Genomic DNA, 24,920 nt, shown 5'->3' on the forward strand with positions numbered 1-24,920 from the left:
CAAAGAAAAGAATTTAATTGTGTGAAGTTTTCAGACTTTTTTAGTTTTCTTTTTGTAGGCAACTTCACCAGTGGCACTGTGGGAAGGAAACTCTGTTTCTTATGTGGCTTTTACACTTGTGTTAGCTATTATTAGTTAAGTCATAATTGAGCCGCAAATTCCAGACCCAGACTTTTCCAGAATTTGGTGCCTGCTTTTGTAGAAAACCATTTGCTATACAATTACCACCAAATGAAATGGTGCATCAATGTCTTGTCTTAAACTGGGTTTTGTGGTCAATCACTGTATAGTGCTACTGTAGAGACATAAAAATCCCTGGCAGTCAGCTGTGACAGACAAGTCTGATTCAATGTCACGTGAGTCTTCTCTGAAAGCTGCTGTTCGAGGAAACCTCTATCCATGGCTGCTGCCTGCTTTAATAAAAAAAGGTTTGGCTTAAATATATTTAGTTTCTCTGAGAGTACTTGTGTTTCACGGATAGGATTAAAAGTAGAGAGGTAGAGAATATCTACAGTTTGCCAGCCTTCTAGATGACATGAGCAATGACAATTTTTGTACATCTTGGTGGTCTTGTTCACAGAACATGCTTCTGTGCTAGGGCTTTATTTTGCCTTTGTTTTCAATCCCATTTCTATCCTAGGATGTGCAATGGTTTCTGAACTCTGTCACCCACAGCAAACTTTCTCTCCCAAAATGAGTATGGAACAAATTTTGAAAATATTAGGCTACTAAAATCTTGTTGGTAATGCCATACTTAGGACATTTATTTGTTTCTGATTCTGTAAGAAAGCACGGAATTTACCTAAGAGATAAGTATGATTTACCTTACTTCCTCACAAGTATTAGCGGAACTCTAAAGAATGGTAACATGAACACAGGTGATGTATACATCCACACCTACTCTAGATAGGATAGCAGTGCTTTTTATACATGGAACATGAAGTTTTAATAGCTCATGTGTGGAGACAGCCACTAATTGTCTAACCCGGTCATTTGTAGCAAAGGAATTAATTATCTTTGTTTTATAAGATTTATTTTGGAAAAGTTGAAATGCATGGTCTGACTGCCTGTCCCTATGGGTCAGGACTGAATTTCAGATTACCCCTCTGCTGCTTGAGCAGACTGGCTGCTATTGGAAATGTAACACTCAGCTAGGTGGAATTCTCATCTGCACCAACCTTGCCATGCCTGCATTAATTTTTCTTAATTACTAAACAACTTACACTTAATGAGTTGCAATTAATCAGTACCTTTTGCTTTGCTATACATATAAAATTATACTTTCAGTAAAATGTTTCATGAACTAATTAGAGATCTTGACCTGTTGTTGAGAGACTTCTGTCCTCTAGTTTACTGGTTTCTTATTAAATTGTGAGATTAAAATCATGTCTCCTTACTCCAGTGATGCAATCTCTTCATGTTCTTCTCCCGTGGCAGACTACATTTAATCCTTATTCCGGAATGCTGTTTCCCTAAATGATGAGTCTTCTTTAGCCTGTAGAGCAGAGACTCGTTCCATTTCACAATATAGCTTGAAGCAGGGATGACCAGCTGCTCTGTGACTACATTTGCCCCAGCTGACTACTCAGGTGCAGGAGGATAATGAGAGGCTGATTCTGCAGAAGGTGCTTGGGGCATCCTGAAGAACAGGTACAAACAAACCTTACCAGTCTGATGGCATGGTCCAGGAGGGCAGGGCAGAGAAGCACAGCTATTCAGTGAGGTTAAGTCCTCAGAATTTACTACCTCTGGCATGGAGCCCATTCCAGCAAAAGACAGCAGAGCTGCCTTGGCAGCTGTGCCCATCAGTACCTTGAGGGGCTTACAGCTGCCTTGCTTTTCCCCACACTGGATCTTAAACAAAAACTAAAATGTTTTCAGTAAAAAAAAAATAAAATCAAAATAAACCCTCTTCTCCCTTCAATTTGGCCTCATTCTGCTAGAGGCCAAATAATGCTGGTGATGACTGCATGAATTACCCAGGACAGAGGTCTCTGGAGCTGCTGCTTGGGTTCCTGCTGTGCTGTAAGTTCTGTGTTTCCATCACAGCTGCAAAGGGTGATGCTGTCTTTGGGAGAGTTTGTTTCATCTGAGGCTCTGAGGACTTTTCTATGGGCAGTTTTTGTGGCAGAGGTGTAAGTAAACAAACATTTGATGTTACAAGGAAGTAACACAGATTGCCTACTACTTCTTGTCTTCTTGCCCTTCTTTGAGATGGAACGTACTGCGCACATTTTCACAGCCATCCTTTCTTCCTCAGTCCTGGTTAAATTTCAGATTCTTTGATGAAGAGGCTTTTGGCCTCCTTTTGTAGTGATGTGCAGTGCACGTGGTGTCCATGCAGCCATGGGCTGCTGTAAGCGCTGCTAGGCTTAAACGCTTGCCAGCCAGTGGGGCTTGAGCTACGTATCAGTTGCATGGATGTACGTGTTGCCAAGGCACCTCAAACAGGAACCGTTACAGGTAGATAACCTGTTCCAGCTTCTATACAGTGTCCCCTTCCACTTCATTCTGAATGTTTTATTAAAATAAAATTGGGGAAAACACTTCCATCTGCTTTTGGAAGAACTTAGTAAAAATACTATTTTATTTTTAAAAGCAGTTCAAATAGTTTTTGCTACAAAGTTGTGAAATCTCACTGCTCTCCTCTTTTCTGTTGTTCGATTAAGTGATTATCCAGATGCTATCTGCATTGCCTCACCATTCCTGGAACTTTAGGATATAATGTGGGTGATGTCCTTAGTGGTTGGTTTACCAAAATGAAGTACACATATCTGAACACCTTTTAGTCACATGTTTGACTGTGGTTTCCAAACTGGCACCTTCAAAGTAAGTAGCAGCTGTCCTCCTTTTAGTGAATATGGATATATAATACCACGTAGCTGTATGTATTCTTTCTACGTTCATCAGTGATCTGCAATATGTAAGTACATTATAAATTTCATGTACAGAAACAAAAAGATCTGTGCTCATCTTCATTTAGCATTTGTTAGAATGTTAATAAAACAATGAGTTCTCAGATGGTACAGGAGATTAGTTGTCATTAGTTAATTTTCAGTTTACACTGAAATACTTAAACCTCTTTGTGAGAGTCAGACAGAGAACACATATATGTACTATTAACTATTATAAAACAGAATTGTATTTGCTCTGAGTATTTTTTTTTTCAAAAACATTATTAACAATCCATATCCAGGCATATATGTCATCTCTCTACTATCAGGTAGAGACATATCTGGTAAATCAAGCCAGACTGAAAACCAGATTTGGAGAGTCTCCTGTTTTGTTCTGCTGTAATGTAGTTGTGCATTTTACAGTTTGACTCCAAATAATTTACAGCAGAAAAGCAGGAAAAGGAAGAGGACGAAGTGGTGTTTCTCTTGCCATTGAGACATACACTCTGGTGGAAAAATCCTGGAGAAAACGTTGCTCTGCATTGGCCTTGCAATGTATTCCTGCCCCGCAACTGGTGACTGGCATTCTTTCACGTGGTGTGTATGACTTAGTCTTAAAAAGTGAGGAAGATGGGACGAAGCGGTGGGAGAAGCCTAAGCTTAACTTGTACGTTGTGCAGAGTTACAGTGCTGTCATTTCATACGTGGTTCTTTCCTCTGACTGTCCTGGGTGGGTGTTACTGTGCATATGGCTTTTGGGCTTTAGCTCAGCTGTTTAAAGAAGTATCAAGATTAGCACAGTCATTTGGAGCATCAGGATTTTTCTGAAAATGCAGTAGAAAACCTGGTATGGGTATCTGGGGATCTGACAGAGGGCCAACAGAGCACTGGAATGACTATTCTCTTCACCTAGGACTTTTGGATATAAACATCAGTTTTCCCCTTCTGTATACCACAATTAAAAAGATGCCCACAACACAAAGCAACAACTGCTGTTGTTTCCACACTCGCACTTGACAAATCTTCCAGAAACAATTGTGTGAGGAAGGCTTGAAGAAATGCAGCCTGGATTTTCTTTGAGATGATTTGCAGTATCTCAGCTTCAGACAGCATCAAGGAGAGATGTGGGCATCTCTTGAGGCTAGTTGGTCACATAATGGCACCTGATTATTTTTATAAGCTTTTCTTTTGACTTGTTTATTATTTTTGTACTGTTACAATTCTTTCAACTTCCATGTGCCGATGTAATCCTGGGTGGTGCTTTACAAAAATGGAAAAATACTGTTTCAGCTACTGTGAACACTTGTAGTCTAGATAAAACAAGAATAGATACGAGGCAAGTAAAAAAAGATTAAAACTAGATGAGTACTCACCTATCTCCTCTGCCCCTACCCCTTTCCCACGTTTGCTCTGTGCAATTTCTTTTACAGTGATTGCTCTTGAGCCTTGAGTTTTGCAAGTGGAACAGAGGTATCAGGTGAAAGTGTGTTTATGTGAGGTGACAGGAAGCCTACAGTGTCAGAGAAGTGGTTATGGAAGGGAACTGGCCAGCATGGGCTTCCCCTGAATCTCATTGTGAACTTTGTTTAACTGGGCATGCAGGGTACCAATTCTTGTACCAGGCTGCTTGCAGGGATCCCAAATGTGCTTCAACACCTGGGAAACAAGTGTTCAGAGCTACTGAAATGGACTCCTGCTTCCACCCATGCTTGACAGTCAGACCGTGGCGTTAATCACTTCTAGGAGCAGAATTTCTGTTTCTTGCTCTTGTTGCTCTATGGGAACAGCTGGAGGGTACTTGCTCTGCCAGAAGGCACCCTGTACAAGTGATGCTGCATCAGGAATGATGCTGCATCAGGAGACTTTGTGCTTGGCTGGTTTCCTGGGCTTTTACAGCTGCTGTAGCCCCTCAGAGTATGACAGACACAACCTGCACTCCCAGTGTCCTTCCAAGCCTTACAAACTGCGTACTTGAATGGTTTTCATTCTAGGGTCCATGTTGATGTCATATCTTAGAGTCTACAATGCCTTAATTTCCCTTGGTGGTAGTTATGTTTAACCATCTTTGTTAGCCCAGGAAATCTCATACTTTGCCTGGACACCTGAGTCCCCTCCATTATGTTTTGTTCTGGGACATAGTAAATGGTAAATAAATTGCAGTCTGGGCAGATGATGGTGGAGAGAAAGTGCCGTCTCCTTGCTCAGTGAAGTTTAATTGTGTCCAACTTGTGTGGCTAAATTTGATGTATTTCACCAGTTTAGTGGCAGTAATGCTTTATAATCTGAGCACAGTGAGATGGTGTGTGATTAGCATGATCAGTCACATCCTGGCCTGGCAAATCCTTGCCTGGAACTGAAACAGCATGAAAATAGGAAATAGGTTTTTTTCTCTTTGTTCCCACTGCCTAAAGGAAAGATGTTTTAAAAGGAAGTGTCTGGTTGTCCTAGTTCAGGGATAGAAAGAGTTTGTTCATTTGTGCAAAGGTTGTTTTATATTTGAATTATTTTAGATATTTTTAAAATGTTTAGGTTTATAAATGCTTGAGTATCATCTCTTTATGGCTGCTTCTCTTCTCTTTAAATTTGCCTCTTCATGAGTAATCAGTTTTCTTCCATCATCATAAAGTAGAATGGATAGGGGGAGATATCACTTAACATCACGGTAGTAGCTTGCTTTTTCCATTTTGATAGTACAGATGATCTTATGAAGAACACTTTTTTGACATTTCTATTTGTACTGTTCATCCAGATACCTTACATGGCTGACATTTGAAATAATACTGTTTCTACTTATCAGTGTTTTATGTTAATAAATAGTGTTAGCCAAATATATTTGATGTCAAAACACATCTGAGTATTTTATGAAACAAATATTGTTAGTTTTGCAAAGATCAGAAGAATAATATTAAAAAGGGGTTTATTTCTTAGATATTTATAAGGTAGTCTAAGCTGTAGAATTCCATCAGATTTCTCTGAGTTTTCCAATCAATAAGTGTTTCAAGTGATGCCTTGTTTCTCTGTTTTAATTCTGGAAAACAAAGGCAAACCACGATCGCCTCAATTCTTCAGTTGCCTCCACACAGCAAGAGCTTCACTGAAAGTCTATGAATCCTATTGCTTTTGATGTGTGTTCTGATTTTTTCTTTCTTTCTCAAAAAATAGCATCAAGGAAATTATCTTCCTATTCTGTATATTTTATTAGGTTGATGACAAGATAAGGAATTTTAAGCTCCTTTTCTAAAGCAGATCTAGTGTTTGATGAAGTTGCTGGAACTTCAACCTCAAGACTTACAGTCCTCTTCCCTTAATAAATATGTCTTACGCACATCTTCTGTCAGTGCTTGGCCTGGGTGCTGAAGGCAACCCAGGTTGAGGGCTCCAGTGTGGATGTGGAAAAGCTACGGTTCTACAAGTTCCCTGTCCTGTGTTTGACTCTGCTCTGTAAAAAGCTGTTTGAGATTTACCTTTGTGGCTCAGTCTGTTGCCTCCTTGCCGTATAGGGACAAGTGATGAATAAGGAGCAACTTAGTTATGGTTTGTAAAATGCTTTGAAGTTTGAAATACTAATATAATTAATGATTAATACTAATGAGCAATTTTACATTTTTGTCACCATGGTCTGTTCAACCACTCAGAGTCTTGTTACTGAAATTCAGTAACTGAAAACAGTTAAATTTCAGCAAATACTGACATTTAACCACGATGTTGGTTAGGTGCTGGCTCAGATGGTGCTCTTCTCTTTATAGCATCCAAGTCAATACTGAGATACCAATTTTATCCTTTAGATTATGGTAGTCTATGTTACAAAAATTAGCAATTTCAGAGAAAGGTGGAAGTGGCTGTCTGTCCTTGGTGCTCAGAAGGGAGATGCACTGCAGACTGAAATAGCAGCATGTCAGCTGTAAAAGCGCAGTAGGGTTCTGTTCTCTGTGCAGCACAGAGGTGAGGCTGTGTCACTGAAGACATGGAGGAGCAGGAGGAATTGTAAGCCGTGAGCAAGTAGAGGAAAAACCTCTTCTGTCTTGCAGTGAAGATCTACCCAGGTCTGGCATGTTTTGGTATCTGAGGATCTGCAGCTGAGTCTCCTGCTTGCATGCCCAGGAGGCAGTGCCCCTGAACAGAATAGAGAATGTCTCAGTGTAGTGCCTGCTATTCCTGAGGAGGGGGATAACCTGGGTCTGTGTATGTAATGAAAACTGCTCAGACAGTGAAAAGCCAGGTGTTGGATATACAGGCACTCACAGACTCTGGCTAGCTGTCCTGAGTGTTAATCTGGCCACAACTGATGTTAATTTGTGCAAAGAGAATTTGTTTATCAGAAGGAGTGAGTGAACCTGGAGGAGTAGCTGAGGAAGGAGAGTGTGCAACAGAAAGGGGGAGGAGGAGTGAGGAGGTGAAGGTGTCCTCCTGCCCTGGCTCTGCAGAGCTTCAGGAGAAGAGGTGGCTCTTTGCAGGAGCACGGCATTTCCAGGCTTTGGAGGGGAACACAGTGCAGGTTTTTCACCCTCTGTGCTGCTGACTAATGTTATTTCCCATGGCATTTTGGTGATAGGCCAGTCTGGGGAATGGGTGCCATGATTCCTTCTGACCACCTTGCCCAACAGAACAGGGTGCTTGAGATTTGGCTTTCTTCAGGAAAAAACAAACAACCAACCCTTCCCAGCTCCCTACTGCTCTCCACTGTGGTTTTCACCATGCAAGCATTCCCTTTGGTCTTTGCTTTTTTACCAAAATTAGCTGGAGAATTTCTAAATGCCATGGTTCATGCAGCTCTCTTCTTAAGAAATTGTTTTTCTTTACTTTGCTACCCAGCTGTAAACCTCAACAGTATGACTTTAATTCTCTAAAATCAAAGATGGTCGCAAGTGTTTTAGTTCTTTTAGACAAATTCAGCTTGAGTTCAGATTTTACTTGGCTCATAGGTCACGCAAATATGGGTTTTTTGTGACTAATTGAAAAATTTAGAGATGGTTCTGAGATTTCAGCCCCCTAAATTTGGGGAGGGGAGATGGATTTACTGCCTCATGTTCAGCTTTACCTTTGTAAAATTTAATGAGGCAATTATTAAAATAGTGTTTCACTGCAGTGGTTGGTAATTTGGTTTGAATAAGACCCCTTTTACTCTTGGCTTTTCTATATCACTTTATAATTCTCAGAACTCTGAAAGACAACACACAGGCATAAAGTAATGTCGTCTGGGGTTTTTTCCCCTCCAATTAAGTTATATGTAGAACTATGCCTGAACTTTTTTAATGTATTTTTACTTCATATAACATATGTGGTAATTTTCCTTGTGATCCATGGAGCTGCTCTAAGTCAAAAGGTATATTAATAGTTTCCAAAAAAAAACCCCTTAACAATCGGACATTCCTTATGACCAGGGACTAAGTAAGATCATAGAATGAAAATTTGATTCTCTTCATTTCATCTGACCTATTTAAAATATTTCATCAGTTCATCTGAATTACAAGGATGAAATTCATAATGTTTGTCATTGTAAAAGTACATTAAACTGAAACTGTAGGAAAATAAAAAAAATAATTTGAAACCATTTTTTGACACTTGCCAGTTACAATGAATAAAAAAAAATATCTGTTTTTCTTCATTAATTGGTTATTATTGTTCTGAGTAGTGACACTGCTTTGAAAGCGCTTCATAAATTGCTAGCTTTAGTGCTTGCAGCTGCTGTATGTCACAGAATGTCTTTATTAGTTTCAGTTTGTGTTAGGCAGCAAAAACAGAACTACTGCATCTGATTTTTGCACCATGACAAGAAATTTTTATCCAGTAAGATAAAATTTTCCTGTGACATTCAGGAAAGAATTTGTTCTGTGTCAGAACACCTCAGCAATGTATTAGTTTGTCCTTTCCCTTATAAAAGAAGGAAAAAATTCTGAATCCCAATCCAAAATATATTGGATTGTACCTACTTGCTTTCAGCCTTGATTTATTAGCACCTAGTGATTTATTAGCCAGTTGGCTCTCCACCCCCTTGCTCAGGTGCCAACCCCTGTCAGCTTCAGGAGCCTTTTCCATAGTATTACATAGACTTCTTTTTAATGTAGCTGTACCACTGTGCTGGCTTATAATTATTCTGTGATCAGCTGTTGTGGACAGGTCTGTCTTCTCATCCATTTCTAGCTGATAGGGGTCAGATTATTAGAGGAATGTGTGAGCAGTATGCCTTAAATGAATGAGTTTGTACATAATACTTCAACATTGCCTCTCATTTTTGTTATCCCAGACTTCCAGATATCCAGTCTTTCTGGGATGGCACTCTGACTCTCCTTTAAGTTCAAGATACTTCTCAACATTGTCTTATTGATAGATGTCAGGAGCACGCTGTTAGCTCTTGTGCCTTATCACTGAAGAGGTTTGATCTACGAGTTTCATATTCCCTTCTTGAAAATTAACATTTCATATGGTAATCCAGTACTTTCTGTGAGGATGAAATGCTTCTTCTCTCACCAGTGAAAAAATGGGAAGTGATATGATCCAAAAGTGTTGACTGGTGCAGTACAGGACTTGGGGCTGGAGGGGCAGAAAAAGCAGTTCCCATAACACAATCCCCTGCAGAAATGATCTTAGTAATAGAGATTTGAGTGCAGGATCTTAGTCTGCCAAGAGCTTGTGCCAGCCTTGAGGAGGCACAAATGACCGCCAGCAGCTGGGGAGGGGCAGCAGGGAGGTGTTTGGCCAGTTTGAGTTGTATTCCTTGGACTTTGCACTGCTCTGCAGGAGGGCCTCAGGCAAGTTGCTTTGCCTTTGGGAGGTTTATCCTCCCATCTGTAGCTTGGCCAGTAGTTCAGGTTATAAATACTTTCAAGAAGGAATTGTCTCATGTAAGAAATGAACCTTCTGAGAGAATCCCATGTTTTACAATTTTTTTTTTTTTTTTTTTTTTTTTTTTTTTCTCTGTGAAGGAAATAATGAGTCAACATCTCTTTACTGTGTTGATCTCAAGTGTTTAATGCCAATCTGGAAACCTCAGACAAAACACAGCATACCAAAAGGGTCTTCCATCACAAATAACTTGAGTTAATAAGTATTGCCCTAGTAAAATAAAACTTTCTCCCTTCTGTTACATAATGGATGAATGTTTGTGGTGAATCAGAAGCTATTGTGGTCTCTTCCTTTCTAAAAGTCTCACATACATCGCTGAGCCCAGAGCTATTATAAGCAAGTTTTATCTTATCCCATATGTTCTGCAATGCAGCCCAGTACCTTAGTAACATTTATTGCATTTACTTAACCCTTTCGCAAGTGTCCTTATATGTGTGATCTCTGCTAGCTGCTATCACTGTGCTCAAGATGCGTATTCCAAGTTGTTTTAAACCCCCTGACTACTCACTGTGTGACCTGTACATGGGGCTTCCCCCCCGAAAGCTGGGAAAAAAGAAGGAAGCTCCCTGCCTGCAGTAAGGTGCTGAAGTTTGTACTGACTTTGTCATACCGTCTTCCCTGCTGGGAATCCCCACTATCCCCAGCCTACCCCACACATTCCCAGAGTGACCTACCAGCTCTAGGTCTGGCCGTGTTTTTCAAAGAGCAGTGTCTTCCCCATCCCAAAGGTGCTTCCCAAGGTGGGCAGCAGCATGGATTAGGGAGGAAATGAAGGGTTGGGTGAGGAACACGCGACTTTCCGACCTCTAGTACCACTCACAGTGATACTTAATAACAGGCCCAGAAATATGAAGACTGGCTGGGAAGGCTTTAATTTATAGATTGGAAAAAGAGGAAGACAGAAGCTCAAAATGGAAGGGAGGTGAGACTCCAGCAAGAGTAAACAAGACCAAAGAAGTGGATAGAAGCAGTGTTTACTTGGCTTTGGTTCTTCTGTTTACTGTCATTTAAACTTCAAAACTGTTCTTTACTCCTTCTCTCCATTAGTATCTCTTCCTTGCTGCTAAAGACCACTGTGCCAGTCCTCCTGCAGCAGAAGTTAAGTCCTTTTGCCTTGAAATAAGTAAAATAAGGTTTTACTTGCCCGTTACTTCCTTGTGTCAAGAGAAGTGTTGAAATACCTCTTTTCTTGCTCTGGATGATAAGGTATTATATGGTGTTTGAACATTAATATACTCTATTATGCTGATTCATATGTGTTTCCTAACAGCTGACTATCTCAGCTAGTTATAGTTTCTTTGGAAGATACAGCCTTTGGCAGGAAGAAAAATCACAAAATGGGTGGTAATTTGTGGAAATGTTTTTGCTTTTGCGGGTGGCAAGGGTACATAGACGTTTCTGGAAAGTAAGATTGGTTCTTGCTGTGTTATGGATACTTTAGGTAGTATTACTAGTTTATATCAGGTAATCCAAGAATACCTCATCTTTTCTGTGGGACACGGTTTGCAAGAAATAGTATCTCTTATAAGATCACTTGATACTCTTGGAAGAACAGACAAGCATTGGCATGCTATTTTTCCTTTGCTTTGCCTAGGTGTTTCATGAGACTATTTGTCGCCATTGATCCCTCTCCATTTTAGTTCATTTAATGTTTCTCAGATATTGATATAATCTCTCGTCATATTATCTCATCTTTTCTCTATCAACACAGGACTTTTGCAAACTGTCTACTTTGCGAGTGTTACATGCTATCACTAAACACACGGGTGAACTCATTGCTGGGAAGTTATATTATTGAATCTGAGCATCACTCTTTTTTAGGTCAATCTTTATTCCCTTTGTGTTATCTTAAATGTTTCCTCGGGCTTTTTGGTGTTTGTGTCTGCTTTGTATATCTGGACACTGTCCATCTGTCAACCCCAACTTTCTTTTCAGCTACCTATGAAAGAGAGGGCAATGGACCAAGGGCAGGTCATGGAGGCAGAAAATGTCCAGAAACCAACTTGCCCTGTGAAGTCTGACAAACTACAGTATGTACAGGATCTCACACCTGTTTTAAAACATGAGAACATGGTTAAGCAGAGCAGAGCCTGCCCTCCTCCTCCTTGCTCCCAAGCAATTTGTTTTCCCTTTCCTGGAGGAGTGGAGAGACCTCTCCAGGGAGTGCTGCTTCCCTCTCTGAATGCAAATGTTATCAGCAATAATGAGTAGCTCTGAGGACTCACAGAAATGGATGTACTGAGATGTGGAGTGGGTGGGAAAGATGGAGGCAAGTGCTGATTCCCAGTTTATGCGGGGAAGCTCTGTGCCCTATGAGAACAGATGGGGCAGGGGGGAGGCAGGGTGGCTTTTTCAGTGGGAATGCAGATGCACAGCCACCCCAGGGCTCAACAGGGCAATGCTTACGGTAGCAGCTATCCTGAGTCATTTTAAAAAGAGCATGAATAAACATACCATTAGCTTAAAATCAAGGTGGGTATTTTTATTACTGATACTGGCAATGTACATCATAACAGCCTCTTTCTGCTGTAGAGATGTGATTAGAGATCAGTCAACTTAGCCTCTTAACTTCTTTTTAGTTCTCTTTTCCACCTCAGCTGTTGCATTGTGCCTGCAGCCCAGTAATCCACCTGCCCTCTCCCTGCCATGAAGTTCTTAACACTGCATTCATGTGGATTTCCATTCTCTACATACTTTATAGAAATTCCTATTGAATTTAATAATTCATATCCTCATTATATATTATATTTATATTATATTTTATAGCCATTAAGTTCACTAACAAGGAACACATTATTTTGGAGACAGGTGCTGTATTTCACATAATGAACAAAAGTTTGTGAAATCTCTGCAAATCCCATTGCAAAACTGAGGTTTGAAAAATTTTGGCCACAATAACATCAGTTTTTAAAAGTCACTGTAAATCTTCCTTTTATTTATTTTTCCCTGAACAATCATCTTTCTACCCACCAGCTGATGCAGTTCCTTGGTCAGCTCTGCTTGGAGAGGTCTGTCCCAGCAGGTTTTCTCACCCACACTACTGTGAGTGCCCCCAGCACTACAGCCAGGAGAGAAGCTGCAAGGAACCAACACTTCGTTATGTATTTAGGTGTCTCTTCTATGATTATGTGAGATTTTCTTTTTCTCATTTGAGGCTTGCTTTGCTTGAAAGTTATTTTTCAGATGTTTCCAGTGGTGTTGACATCTCTGTCCCATCTGGTGGTGTACCCAGTTGTTTGGGGTACATTGCTTGTTCTCTTCCCAAATATTTAAAGCTCTTCCCTCTATGAGTGGTAGTTAAATCTTTATTTGACCTGTGCTTGTGTTGAGGACTCTATGCAGTTTTTGAAAGGCATCACAGCCTAGGAATCCCAATGGATTGGGGTGACATTTGCGCAGTTCAACTACAGGCTCTCTTATGGGGATTTGTCAGCTGGTGTGTTGCTAAGCTGGCAGCTGGAGTCCAAAGGCTGTGCCTGATTTACTGTCAATAAAGCCCATTGCACCAGCCTTCATCTTTCTTGTAGAGCACTATAGATTGAAAGAGTGCGAGAGGAGTAGCTGCACCTATCAGTATCCCCTCTGTTGTTGGGACTGGAGGGGCCATGTGCTGGTTTCATTATACCGATGCTCTCCACTTTAACTGGCTCTGTGTTAGGCACTACATGTCTTTATGCATCTGACAAATTATATGATGGGTTAAAGATTATTCTAATCTGCTCTGCTACTCTTCTGGAATAAACTGAGAAGGGAGCGTTTACCATATGTGCTGTGTTATTCTAGCTAATGTATCCAACCTTGTTTATCTGTCACCTTCACACCTCATGTTTTTCTGTGATTCAAAACTGATTTACTGTTAACTGTTTACAGTGATTTGAACAAGAGAGGCTTGTCAAACAGACAGGAAAAAAGATTTAATTGCTGATTTCCATGTTCTCCTGTGTCTGGATCTGTAGGATTCTCATTCTAGTGATTAAGGAGAAAAGCAAATGGCCTGTGTAAGTGGACTTATTTCCCAGCTATCTCAGCAATTGTCCTTGATACAAGTCAACAGTATTGCATGTTCCAACCTTCAGCCTTTCCTATCCCTTTTTTTTTCTTTCAGCAGTACAGATAGACAGGAGGAATGAGTCCTGTTTGAGCTCTAACATTAGAGACTTGAAAGGCTTTTGGGCAGGGTGTTATCTGTTGCATTGCCACAGACAATTGGTCAAAAGGTTAAATTCCCTTTTGTACTTGTTTTGCTGTTATAGGAAACATTTTATCCTGTAGGTGATACCATCCCACATCTTACTCCATAAGATTTCTGTGAAAAATCTACATAAATATACTTTGCCTTAGTGGTCAGGCATTGCCTCATTAGAAGCCTGCAAGGGCTGGTTGCTCCTTATCTCTGTGCTGGCAGGATGGGGAATAGTGTGTGCAGCCTGTGCAGGGAAGGGTGTTCATTGGTTTTGCAGTGAGTCATGAAGCCTAATTTAAAGAATTCACGCTTAGTAATGTGACAACTGTGATGACGGGGTATGGAGTGTGGAAACAGCTAAGGGACACATTAAATCACATGGAGAAAAGCAGATCTTGGCTGGAGGTAACCATGTTGGCTTTCACTCATTTTGATGAAATGAAAGCTGTGTTGACCTGTCTTATTTGTTCAACACCTAGATTCATAGTTGGTGAATCAGTACAGTAGATTTAGAGCTGATGAGGTAATTCACAGCTATATATGAGGACCTCTAAAAGAGGAGGGGACAAGGGTAAAGTGGATGAATGATACAGAACCTTTCTTTAAAAACACTGTAGTTGAATTGATTTATGCAGTAAATTACATTAACAAGCAGAAATGGCATCACACAACCTCCTCCTTTCAAAGAAGGCTGAGGAAGCAGGCGAGGTAGGAACTGTGGAATTCGCCCAGTCTTGTGTCTGGTACTGATGCTTTCTCTCCTGTATGTTCTACCAGTTTTTGCCAGCAGTCTCTGAAGTGCATGAAGGGTTGGGGCAGCTGTGGCCTCGAGCAATAATTTCTCTCTTTCTCTGCATGACTGCCTGCCTGTCTGTTTGGGGTTTCATATAAGAATATATTTCTCTAAAGTCAGAATTGAGCAGCAAGCAATTGATCTAGCTGGAGATGTGAGTTGGTCAGTTTATGGAAAGCAGAGCTAGGGGACGGGGAGAGTAAACTTCTGTACCCCTTTTTCTTCTGCACTGATAAAACTGCTGCATCAGTGGTTGTTGTTTTTCTCATCTGCTTACTATGGATCAGCAATCCTCGATAAAAAAATTCTAATGCTGGGTCTGAATTTGAGGTTCATATTTCAGCTTTTTATCTTTACACTGCTACTAGGATTCCTTGTTGTCTTAATGAAGTTGCGCAAATGCCATGTATCTTGACTGCCTAGTGAAAAGAATGATACCTGTGTAAACTTCTTGGAGATCTGTAAAGGAAACCCATAATTACTATCTGTTGCATCTTTCACTTTATAATTCCAGTCGAGGTTTCCTACTTCATCCATAATTGGGTACACATAGATTCACAAAGAGTAGTTTTCTTGCTGTTTGCATAGGTTTGATCTCACCTCTGGGTTCAGCTCAGGCTCGCTGGCACCGTGATAGTTTGGAAACCGCTTGTGACTGGAAGTAGCCAGGTCACAATGTGCTTGGGTGCATTTTCTCTCTCTAAATACTCTGCAGTTATGCCTCCAGCAACTACAGAGGGGTGTTACGCAGATACAGCTTTGCCATACCAGAGTATAGTGGAGTAGAACATAAAGCCTGATGTGGTACTGAAGAATACTATTGCACTGCAGAAGATTTTTTCATGTTGCCTGGTCAAGCATTCCTATGGGGGCCTCTCTGTACTTGACAACCAAACCACTGCTTTCTGATGAGCAGCAGCTCATATGAGGAGTAGAGTGTGCTGAGGCAGTGTGTATGCATACAGCCTGGGAGAAAAGCACATATAGGGATTTAAATAGATGATGAAAATATTTGTCATCAGTACAACATGGTGCTTCTCAAACTGGATTGTGATAGGAGGCTAAAAGTTGGGGTTACTTTTTAAAAACCCCAAACAATGGGCTTGTTTTAAGTAGATTCAATGCAAAATTAAGTAGAGGCAGAAAAGAAATGAAGCTCTGACAGCTGTGGTGTTTTAGTAATTCTTTGGTGCATCCCAACCCTCAGAAGTTAACCCTTTCTTGGCAGTGGCTAACAAGAAGTTCTTGGTAGTCCTTTTTAATGGATGTGGGGTGGGAAAAGTAGTTAGAAATTCCCTTTATTTTCTTCAGCCTTTGGTGGGGAAAAAAAGTTACTTTTTTTCTTTCTGGTTAACTTCTTTATTTCTTGTTTCTGTCTTCATGTCTGTTTTGTCTTTTTGCTGTGCTTTTTTTGGTTGAGCTTTTAAAATTTAAGCATCTCAAGGAAGAAATGCTTGGTCAAATTCTGTCCTCAGTTACTTGTGGAAAAAAAAGTCAGAAAAATGTATTGACTTTGCTGGATGTCTATTGAAGTAACCCACCAGCAAACTAACAGAACTTTATCCTGGTCTCTTTATTAATTTGTAAATTTACTTGTCTAGTTATGAGGGCATATAAGTAAAATACAGCTGGTTATTTTCAATTGCTTTTAATTCAAATCAGAAGTTCCAGCACCTGCCGAAGTGGGGTGACCAAAGCAGTGGTGGTCTTTTGGTGAAAAGGACAAAAGTGTGATATAAAGCCTAAAAACGAGCCTCAGTGTTATATTCTGGCTCTGCAAAATTATCCTTTCTCTTCATCCAAATGTTCAGCTGCACTGACACCTCCAAGCAGATCCTTAAACCCTAGAGCAGATGTTTTAATGCTCTTACCTTTGCTTTGTCAACATGACACGTCAACGGCGAGTTGCAGCCCTGCATTTACATTGCAAGCACCAGGCTGCTTCGGGCTGGTGACTTGCTCTTTGACCTCATTCTTCCTTTGAACCTGCTGCCGCGGTGCGGTGCGTGCTTGGGAGCCGCGTCCCTCAGCCCTGCGCCTGTTTGTCTTGTAATCCACAGACAAGAAAAAAGCAGGCAAATTCCAGCCTTTCAAGAAGCTCTTTGGAAAGAGGAAGAAAAGAGAGCCTGCGTCAGACTGCGAGGAAGCCAAACTGAAGCCCAGCCACTCCTTTGGCAACGTCTGCAACGGCACCTTCTCCTCCGATGAAGAGCCAAACGGTGGTCTGAGGTAAGTGCACACGGGTCTGCTGCCAGCCCCTGCAAACGCAAGGCTTGTTCTCCCTGCTTTTAACGGAATTAAATTTAAATTCTGCCTCTGCTGAGTGGTAGCAGGTTGTACGCCGCTTTTCATGGAGTGCGTGCATCTCTGTCCCTCCTCTGAAAGTGACACCCGCTGCTGTAGACCCTGAGGTCTCGCTTCTTGCATGTGTTACTTATTGGGTACATGTGCCAGTCTGCAAAAAAGAAATCCCAGGATGAAGCAGAAATTAATTTGAATCTGGCTCTGTGATTTAACAGAACTTCATGGCGAACACCTGAGCAGAGGTATTAATGGCATCTGTGTTTTTAAAACTGGGAAAAGGGAAACTTGAACTGGCTGCTACAGATACTTTATTGTGTGCTTTTCCCTGCAAGGTGGTATCTCTGGGTCAAGACAGACATCGTCTTTTGGTCTATCCCATACAGTTTTTGTTTGTAACTGGGGTCAGCAGACAGGCTGCTTTTACTCTGATCCAGTTTGAACGTAGAGGACAAGGAAGAGAGGGAAGAGAGGCGCCTGGAAATCAGATCATGTTCCAGTGACAAGAGAGGGTAACAGATGACAGTGTGAGGATTTTCTTTAGAAATAGTGGGGAAAAAGAAACTGTACAGAGTTAACTAGTCAGCAGTCTCTCACTAGGAACAGAACAGAAAAAACCCCAAACAAAATCCCAAACAAACAACAAAAAAAACCCCACTCCAACAACGACAAATAAGACCAGATGCACAAACTGATTGGGTCAGTAATACTTATTTCACTTTCCAACTCAAAGTCTCAGAGAGGTTAGTTAACTCCTGGTCAAAATCATTTCCAAAAAAAGGAACTGTTTATACTGGGGACTGCGAGTATCTGAAAGTTAACAAAATATCTGAGAGGATCAAAAAACCATACCAAATTCCTCTGCTCAAGAAAGAAATGTGTATCATAAACATCACCCTGCACAGTATTTTCAGTGGTGCAAAGTCACAGCTGTGAAAATGTGATTCATTTTTCTTTATTTTCTCTGAGTTTCTGGATGGTTTGTTCCATTTCGTGAAATTCTTTAAGTACTAGGTTTCCCCTTTGGTTTCTGCAGTGCAGTCTTGTACTCCTCTTTTGCCTGTCCCAATTTTTCAGAAAATCAAAGCTGAGCATAGCCACACCTTAGATAGAGATACAACTGACTGCTTTTGCGTTGCATTGCCTCTGTGCATGATGCTGAGCAACTGTTGGAAGTTACAGTACCCACTGCCTCAAGAGCAGACTAGTGAAGAAGAGCAAAACAAAGGGCATCATCTTGCTATCAGGGATTTCCCGTTCAGTGTAACTGAAAATGCAGTGCTGCACCCAGAAACAGTGATATGGGAACTTGTCCTGTTCTCCAACAGTGAAGTGAAGGTGTGACAGACCCTTGTAAGACTGCTAAATGCTTGCATTTTTAAACATATTAATTTTTCTAATTAATAAAGGCATTAAATTTAAGCCTCTAGTGGAATAAATCAGACTGCACAGTTTAAATCACAGGAGATTAGCAAATGTGAAGGGTCCCGAGTCTCATCTCAAGTGGAACATTTCTTTCTGTGACTGTGGTTTGTGAGAGGTTCTTCTGTTTTAACCTGCTAGAAATAATCAGTGAAAATTCCGTTTTCCCTGTCAGGCTTCATGGTGCAAATGTGGGTGGGATTTGATAATAATTTTCAGTTTTCAGGTAATGTTTGCCATGCCACTCACTTTACAACAAGCATAGAGGTTCAGTGCAGTGCTTTGGGGAGCTTAGTTTTGCCACCCCTTTCTGTTTTCAGCAGCACGCTTCCATCCATTGTAGTTTTTTGCCTTTAGTAAAATTTCAAATGTTTATGAATTGAATGCAAAGCTAGGCTAAGTAAAATAATGTATGTAGTTGTTTACAAATTGTCTAACAGTAAATACATTGCCATGTATTCCACTACTGATATAGAAATGGTCTAGAGCAAATATAAGCAACTAGTAGCATATTTATGTAACCAAAATCCTGAGTAGTTTTATAAAACCATTTGATTCAAACTCTTACAGAATGTACAACGACCGAATATTTACAAAAGCTTAATAACAGCTCCAATTTTCCAACAAAAGTTCAGGGATGTTCCCATTCCCTTTACAGAGCTATATTTCTTCATCAATCTGTAAGGTATGTTAATTTGTTATCTGCAGATGTTTCATATGGACTTCTGGTTTTGTTTTGGGGAGAGGAAGTTGTTATTTTGAAAAGATATTAAGGGAAGAAGCTCCTTCAGGGAGATAGAGGAAAGCAAATAAATGAGTATAGGCAATACATCTGTATTGCTTCCAAGACCTAAGCTAGTATTTCACTGAGTGCTGTATTGGCTTACAAGCCTGCTCAGAGCTAATGCCTGAATCTCTAATGGAGACTGCTCTGGCAGGTAATGCGGATGTAGAGGGAGCAGTTTAGGTAATCTGCATATGGTGTAGATTGACTAGCTGAGTTGGAAGCAGCCTGAGAGATCTGTCTGTCCATCCCTTCTTACAGATACTTCCTGGGCTCATCAGATGCAAATAACTTGCTTGGTATCCTGATGTATGCACACTTCAACCTATTTATTCATCCCTGTTTTGCAATTCCCAGGTGGGAGGTTTCCTACTGCCATTTGTCTTGCCCTGCCTTGTGAAAGACTGGAATTCCTTTATCCACTTTTATACTGCCCTTCTTGAGTTTACAAAGTTAAAACTGTATTCATTAACTTTGTTGTAACCATATGAGCTGGGAGCTAGAAGTGTTTATTACAAGACAAGTTAAGTTGCATTTGTGGGTCTTCACTAAATTCTGCAGAAGCTTCTGTTCTGAGGCTGTGATTTGGCATTTTATAAGATTTTATATTTGTCACAGTTGACACTAAGCAAGCATTGTAAGGACATATCTGAAAGGGCACTCTACAAAAAGTTTGTCATTCTGGGTTGATGTGCAGAGTTGGTGGGGAATTAACATTTTCTTGTAGAGGGTACAGTAGAGTGCCTTTACTTGGGCTGAATGCAGTATTCCAAAGGACCTGCAATTAGACCTGTCATGTCTTTAGACTGAAGTGTGACAACATTGATCTTCCAGGGAAAAGTCTCTCAGCAAACTTTAGTCTCTTGACTGTGCCAGTCCATGAAATGGGACCCCTTTATTTGTAAATCCCTATCAAGTTCCACATAATCCCTGTAAAGCTCTCAGGTCATCTACATAAAGTAATCTTCATTATGAAGAAATCACCTGAAGATCTTGGCGCTCTCTGTATGCTGAGGAAGACTGCCTGTGAAGAAGAAAAGTGAGAGATTTCCTGTCTCACAAACAACTTTGCACAGTATTTGTTTGAAATTTGTCAGCATGAATTGCTGTTGGGACTGGACCATGAATTGCCCAGCTCTTTGCCTAGTAGGGCTGTGCTAAACTGTACAGCAGTTACTATTCAGCTTCTTTTCTGCTTGTAGGGACCACATGTGTGATTCCTTCAACTGTATTAGTTCTTTGAAAATGCCTCCTTTTGGCAAGCAAAGTTGGTATTTGCTATTCAAGCTGCACTCTTGCTGAAGTTGATCAGATAATTCAGAAAGATCATATTGTGTCACTTCCATGATTGTAGAAGTCAGAAGCATTCCCTTGCAAACATGAAGTTGGTTTCTGACAGTTTAACCAGCAGAACTTGAAAAATTATCTTTACTTGACAGTTGTCCTGACATCTTGCCAGGGAACTTCAATTCTAGAAATATAAACTGGGTATATGCGAGCTGAAGGAAAATCTTTCAGTACTTTTTGTAATACTTGCCCAGTGTCTGTACTCGAAGACAGGCTTCATGTGAGTTTAAGGCAAATGTTTTGTACAGTTCTCATCACTAGGCTATCTAGATAAGCAAAATAAGCAATAAACTGTTTATGGACCAAAGCTGGGGCGAGGAGCACGGTGTGTTCCTAAGCTGCATCAGGAGTTTTATTGCTTGTGATGGAAAGTTGCCACCCTGGGGCCTACCCCCTGGGAAATGTGGATGCAGTGACAAAGATGCAGCACAAGTCAGGTCACACATCTGTCTGGAGCTGCGAGTTCTGTGATTGTCTCCTGGTAAGGACTAAAGTCTCCTGAATTTCTCCAGGCAGTCTGTCAGCCAGTGCCAAGAGTCAATCTTTCAATTTGAAAAGAGCAGAAAAAAGGACTGGGGAGAGAGGAAAAAGTGCATTTCGTTGTTGTCTTAAGAGGCTTTCATTTAGTAATTTGCTAAAGTTATTTTTTGTCAGAAACTGGGTGGGTTGGGCTGTTTTATTGGTAGTTTACACCTGAGTCCAAATGGCACAGACAGTCTGAAGGTGGAAAGGAGACAGTGGTTTCATACCAGCTGCCAGGTTTTATAGTGCAATTGTGGCTTCCCTCTGCTTAAAAGAGGCCAATGGCACCAGTGGAAACAATGCTAGTGATGAATGGTCAGGGCTTCCATGGGATGGGGTGCCTGCACAGCATGTTTCTTGGTAGATACTTGACTGCTAGTAGCCTTCCTCAAAGTATTTTTTAGAGGGGAAACAATATGATCAAGATTTGATCCATTAGTTGAATTGTGGTATCAACAATAAATTCCAGACAGCTGTTGTTATTTATCTAAGAGGTAGCTGGCCTGTAAAGTATAAATTTTAATTTTACATTAATTTTGAATTCTGTGCCTGAATGGCCGCAAAGGGCACAAGCACAAATTTTCAGGCAGAGAAAGGATAGGAAGTAGTAGCTATTAACATGGCTAAATCACCATCTCTTTAATGGATTTAAATTTGAGAAAGAAGTCTACAGAAGGTGGAAACAAATGATGAATTGCAGAGGTATGTAAAGGATAAGGGGGAGTCATTTTATGAATTCTTTACTGATAGGAGGAGGACTAAGCAAATACTTGGGCCTCTGTAAGCAAGGATGGAATGATGGCAACAAATAATGCAAAGAAAGCCACCGTTCTAACTTTTATCTTCATACAAAAACAGGGGGGAGAAAAAAAACAGCACTAGGTGTACTTTTGACATTACATCTGGTTTTAGCCTAGGTGAACTTGGTCACCGTGCATGCCATTTATACCAGGTTTGTGCGTATATGCATAGCAGAAACATCACAGCTTTGAGAGAATATCTACATACGCCAAATAAAATAAATGCAGGTTCTTCTGGAGGGTGCAGATTGGGACCTGCATTCTTGTGGCTGTTTTAACAGAAGTTAGAGATAGCAGAGGCTTGTTCAGTGCTCAACCACTCTTTCTATGATTGTTCCCAGCTGAGTATTTACCTCGGAAAACAAAATTATTAATCTGATTTTTCAAAACTGTGCACAGCTTGCGAATTTCTGCAGGTATTTGTAGTCTTCTCCTATAGCAGCATATTATATGTTAGGTCTAGGATTTATTCAGTCATCTCTTGTATCTCCATTTTAGTTTCTGAATATTTAATTTTCATTTTGCATTTCATGTGAATGAAAACAGCTCATCTGCATCAACTGTGGCCTTGGTTACTAACTACTGATCAGTGGCATTCACTCTCGTTGTCATAGAGACTGGCTTGAAAAATAAATGTAATTATATTTTCCTCATCTCTCAAGTGACTCTTTTATTATTGCTCAGGTAATTATCTGACATGTACCTTGAAAGAATATGTGGTGATTGATCAAGTAAGGCACAAAAAAATCCCCAATCAGGAGAAACTGCTCAGTCTCTTTCTGGACTTCTTATTGCCTTTTAAGCAATACCATCCCCTGCTCTGATGGCATGTTCACCTTGCAACTCAGATTTTCACGTCATTTCAGTGGGTAATGCGCTTCACATGAAGTCTCCCATGTTACTTTGGGAAGATAGTGAAAATAGTAGGATGGATGCTATGGTCTTCTCTTCTTAGCATTGTCCTGTGCTACCTATAAACATTCAATTTGCTGCAGATGACAATCAGCAAAGATTCATGTTCCTGCTCCAGGCCACCTCAGGGATTTCACTAAAGGCTTGACCCCAAGCTACAGTGTTTTCAGCATCTCATTTAGATGGACTTTTATAAAGCAGACAGTTGTTGGCACACAATCTGTCCCAAAATTTCCAGAAGCAGCTCATGATATTTTCAAATCTTCAAAAGTGAAGTCTTGCTTTTGCCTCTGACTCAAACTTGTAAGCCTAATGTATAAACTTCTAATGTCTGTGTATTGTTTTTTCTGCATGACTATTAGAGCATTTGATCTCAGGAAAATGATTCATCCAACAGTTCAGCTGTTTGGTTTCTAAATTTGTGAGCAGGGAGGAGGGGAACCCAACAACCTATAAATGATAACTTGCAATAACCTGCTTTGTTAAAATAGGGAGAATAAGAACTTTATTTGATGTATTTGTTTATTAGCTGGTAGAATACTTACACATTCATAAATACCTATGGATTGAAGGTACTGGCTAAACATGAAAACAACCATACCTAGAAAGTCAAAAACTTCTGTGGTTTGGGTCCAGGGAACTGTCCTGATTACTTCTGGAAAGCCACTGCTTTGACACATTTCCATGGGGATGCAGCACTGGGCAGTTCTGTATGAAACAATCTAGACCAACAGTAAAAAAAATAAGTGATCTGTATACCTGCTTGGAGCTTCAAAGAGCTTCTAAGATATCTTCTCTTTGTCACATCTGGTTTTCATACACTGGGCATTTTTTTTTTTTTCTTTTGCTTATTATCCTGGTTGCTGCAATTGGCTTTTGTCAGTCTCCTAATTTCCTTTGTAAGTGTCTAATTTTGAGTGCCTTCCTGACTCCAGTGGGAGTGCCTTGGTGCAGTGCAGTGGTGCTTGGTGTCCACCTTCTCCTGGAGACTTCATCTTATCAGCACTCTCATTTCAGTAAGTATCTCTTCAAGCCCAAGCAAAAAATCATACGGACATTGTAAGGCTTCTAGAAAGAAAACACAGCTGGCTTTTCCTCACTTGTGTAAGCTGACACAAATCCATTTAGAAGTTTCTTATTTCTGGGTTACAACTTGTATTGTGGGAATGAAGGGGCATTCCAGGACAGAAAAAGTGACAAAGAACAGCTTTGCTCTTCCCAGTTCTTTGCATGTATCTTTTTATAGGATTCATTATGGGTTTTGGTGAAATTAGAGCTGTTTTACCTTGTCTGTGATTTATATTGCAGCTGAACAGCACAGGACTAGGAGCCACCACCACCTTATGAGTCGCCATTTCTGATCTGTACTGAGTGGCATGTGGTCAGGGCAGAAAAGTGGGGAAAGCCATCCTGAAATGACCCCAGGTGTCTTGACATAACATAAGACTAACATCATGCTCAATGTTTTTGTTGATCTTACCTTTTCTTGACACTTGCGGTTGCTTGACTCTGGCTGGACGCCAGGTGCCCACCAAAGCTACTCTATCACTCCCCTCCTCAACTGGACAGGAGAGAGAAAATATAACAAAAGGCTCGTAATTCGAGATAAAGGCAGGGAGAGATCACTCAGCAATTATAGTCACAAGCAAAACAGACTCAAAGTTTGATTTATTACCAGTAAAATCAGAGTAGGATAATGAGAAATAAAACCAAATCCTAAAAAATACATTCTCCCCACCCCACCTTCTTCCTGGGCTTAGCTTCCTACTTTCTCTATCTCCTGTCCCCCAGCAGCACAGGGGCTGGAAAGGGGGTTGTGGTCAGTTCATCAAACATTGTCTCTGCCACCCTCCTTCCTCAGGGGGAGGACTCCTCACACTCTTCCTCTGCTCCAGCGTGAGATTCCCTCCCATGGGAGACAGTTCTCCGCAAACTTCTCCAGTGTGAGTCCTTCCCATGGGTACAGTTCTTCACAAACTGCTCCAGCATGGGTCCCCCACGGGGTCACAAGTTCTGGCAGCAAACTTGCTCCAGTGTGGGCTTCTCTCTCCATGGGTCCACAGGTCCTGCCAGGAGCCTGCTCAGTGCAGGCTCTCCATGGGGTCACAGCCTTCTTCAG

The 24,920-nt window shown here is 40.8% G+C and overlaps 1 protein-coding gene across 7 annotated transcripts in view; it reads left to right on the plus strand.

Annotated features, from left to right (window-relative positions):
* Window positions 1–24,920, plus strand: part of CRACD (capping protein inhibiting regulator of actin dynamics) — a 166,907-nt gene that overhangs the window by 103,512 nt on the left and 38,475 nt on the right. For all 7 annotated transcript variants that reach the window (XM_074904849.1, XM_074904848.1, XM_074904850.1 and 4 more), the window contains one exon: window positions 16,774–16,942. In XM_074904849.1, the coding sequence (XP_074760950.1) occupies window positions 16,774–16,942 (169 nt within the window). The remainder of the gene's footprint in view (window positions 1–16,773; window positions 16,943–24,920) is intronic.

This window comes from Athene noctua, chromosome 4, assembly GCF_965140245.1.
Source record: "Athene noctua chromosome 4, bAthNoc1.hap1.1, whole genome shotgun sequence".
Classification (NCBI taxonomy): Eukaryota; Metazoa; Chordata; class Aves; order Strigiformes; family Strigidae; genus Athene; species Athene noctua.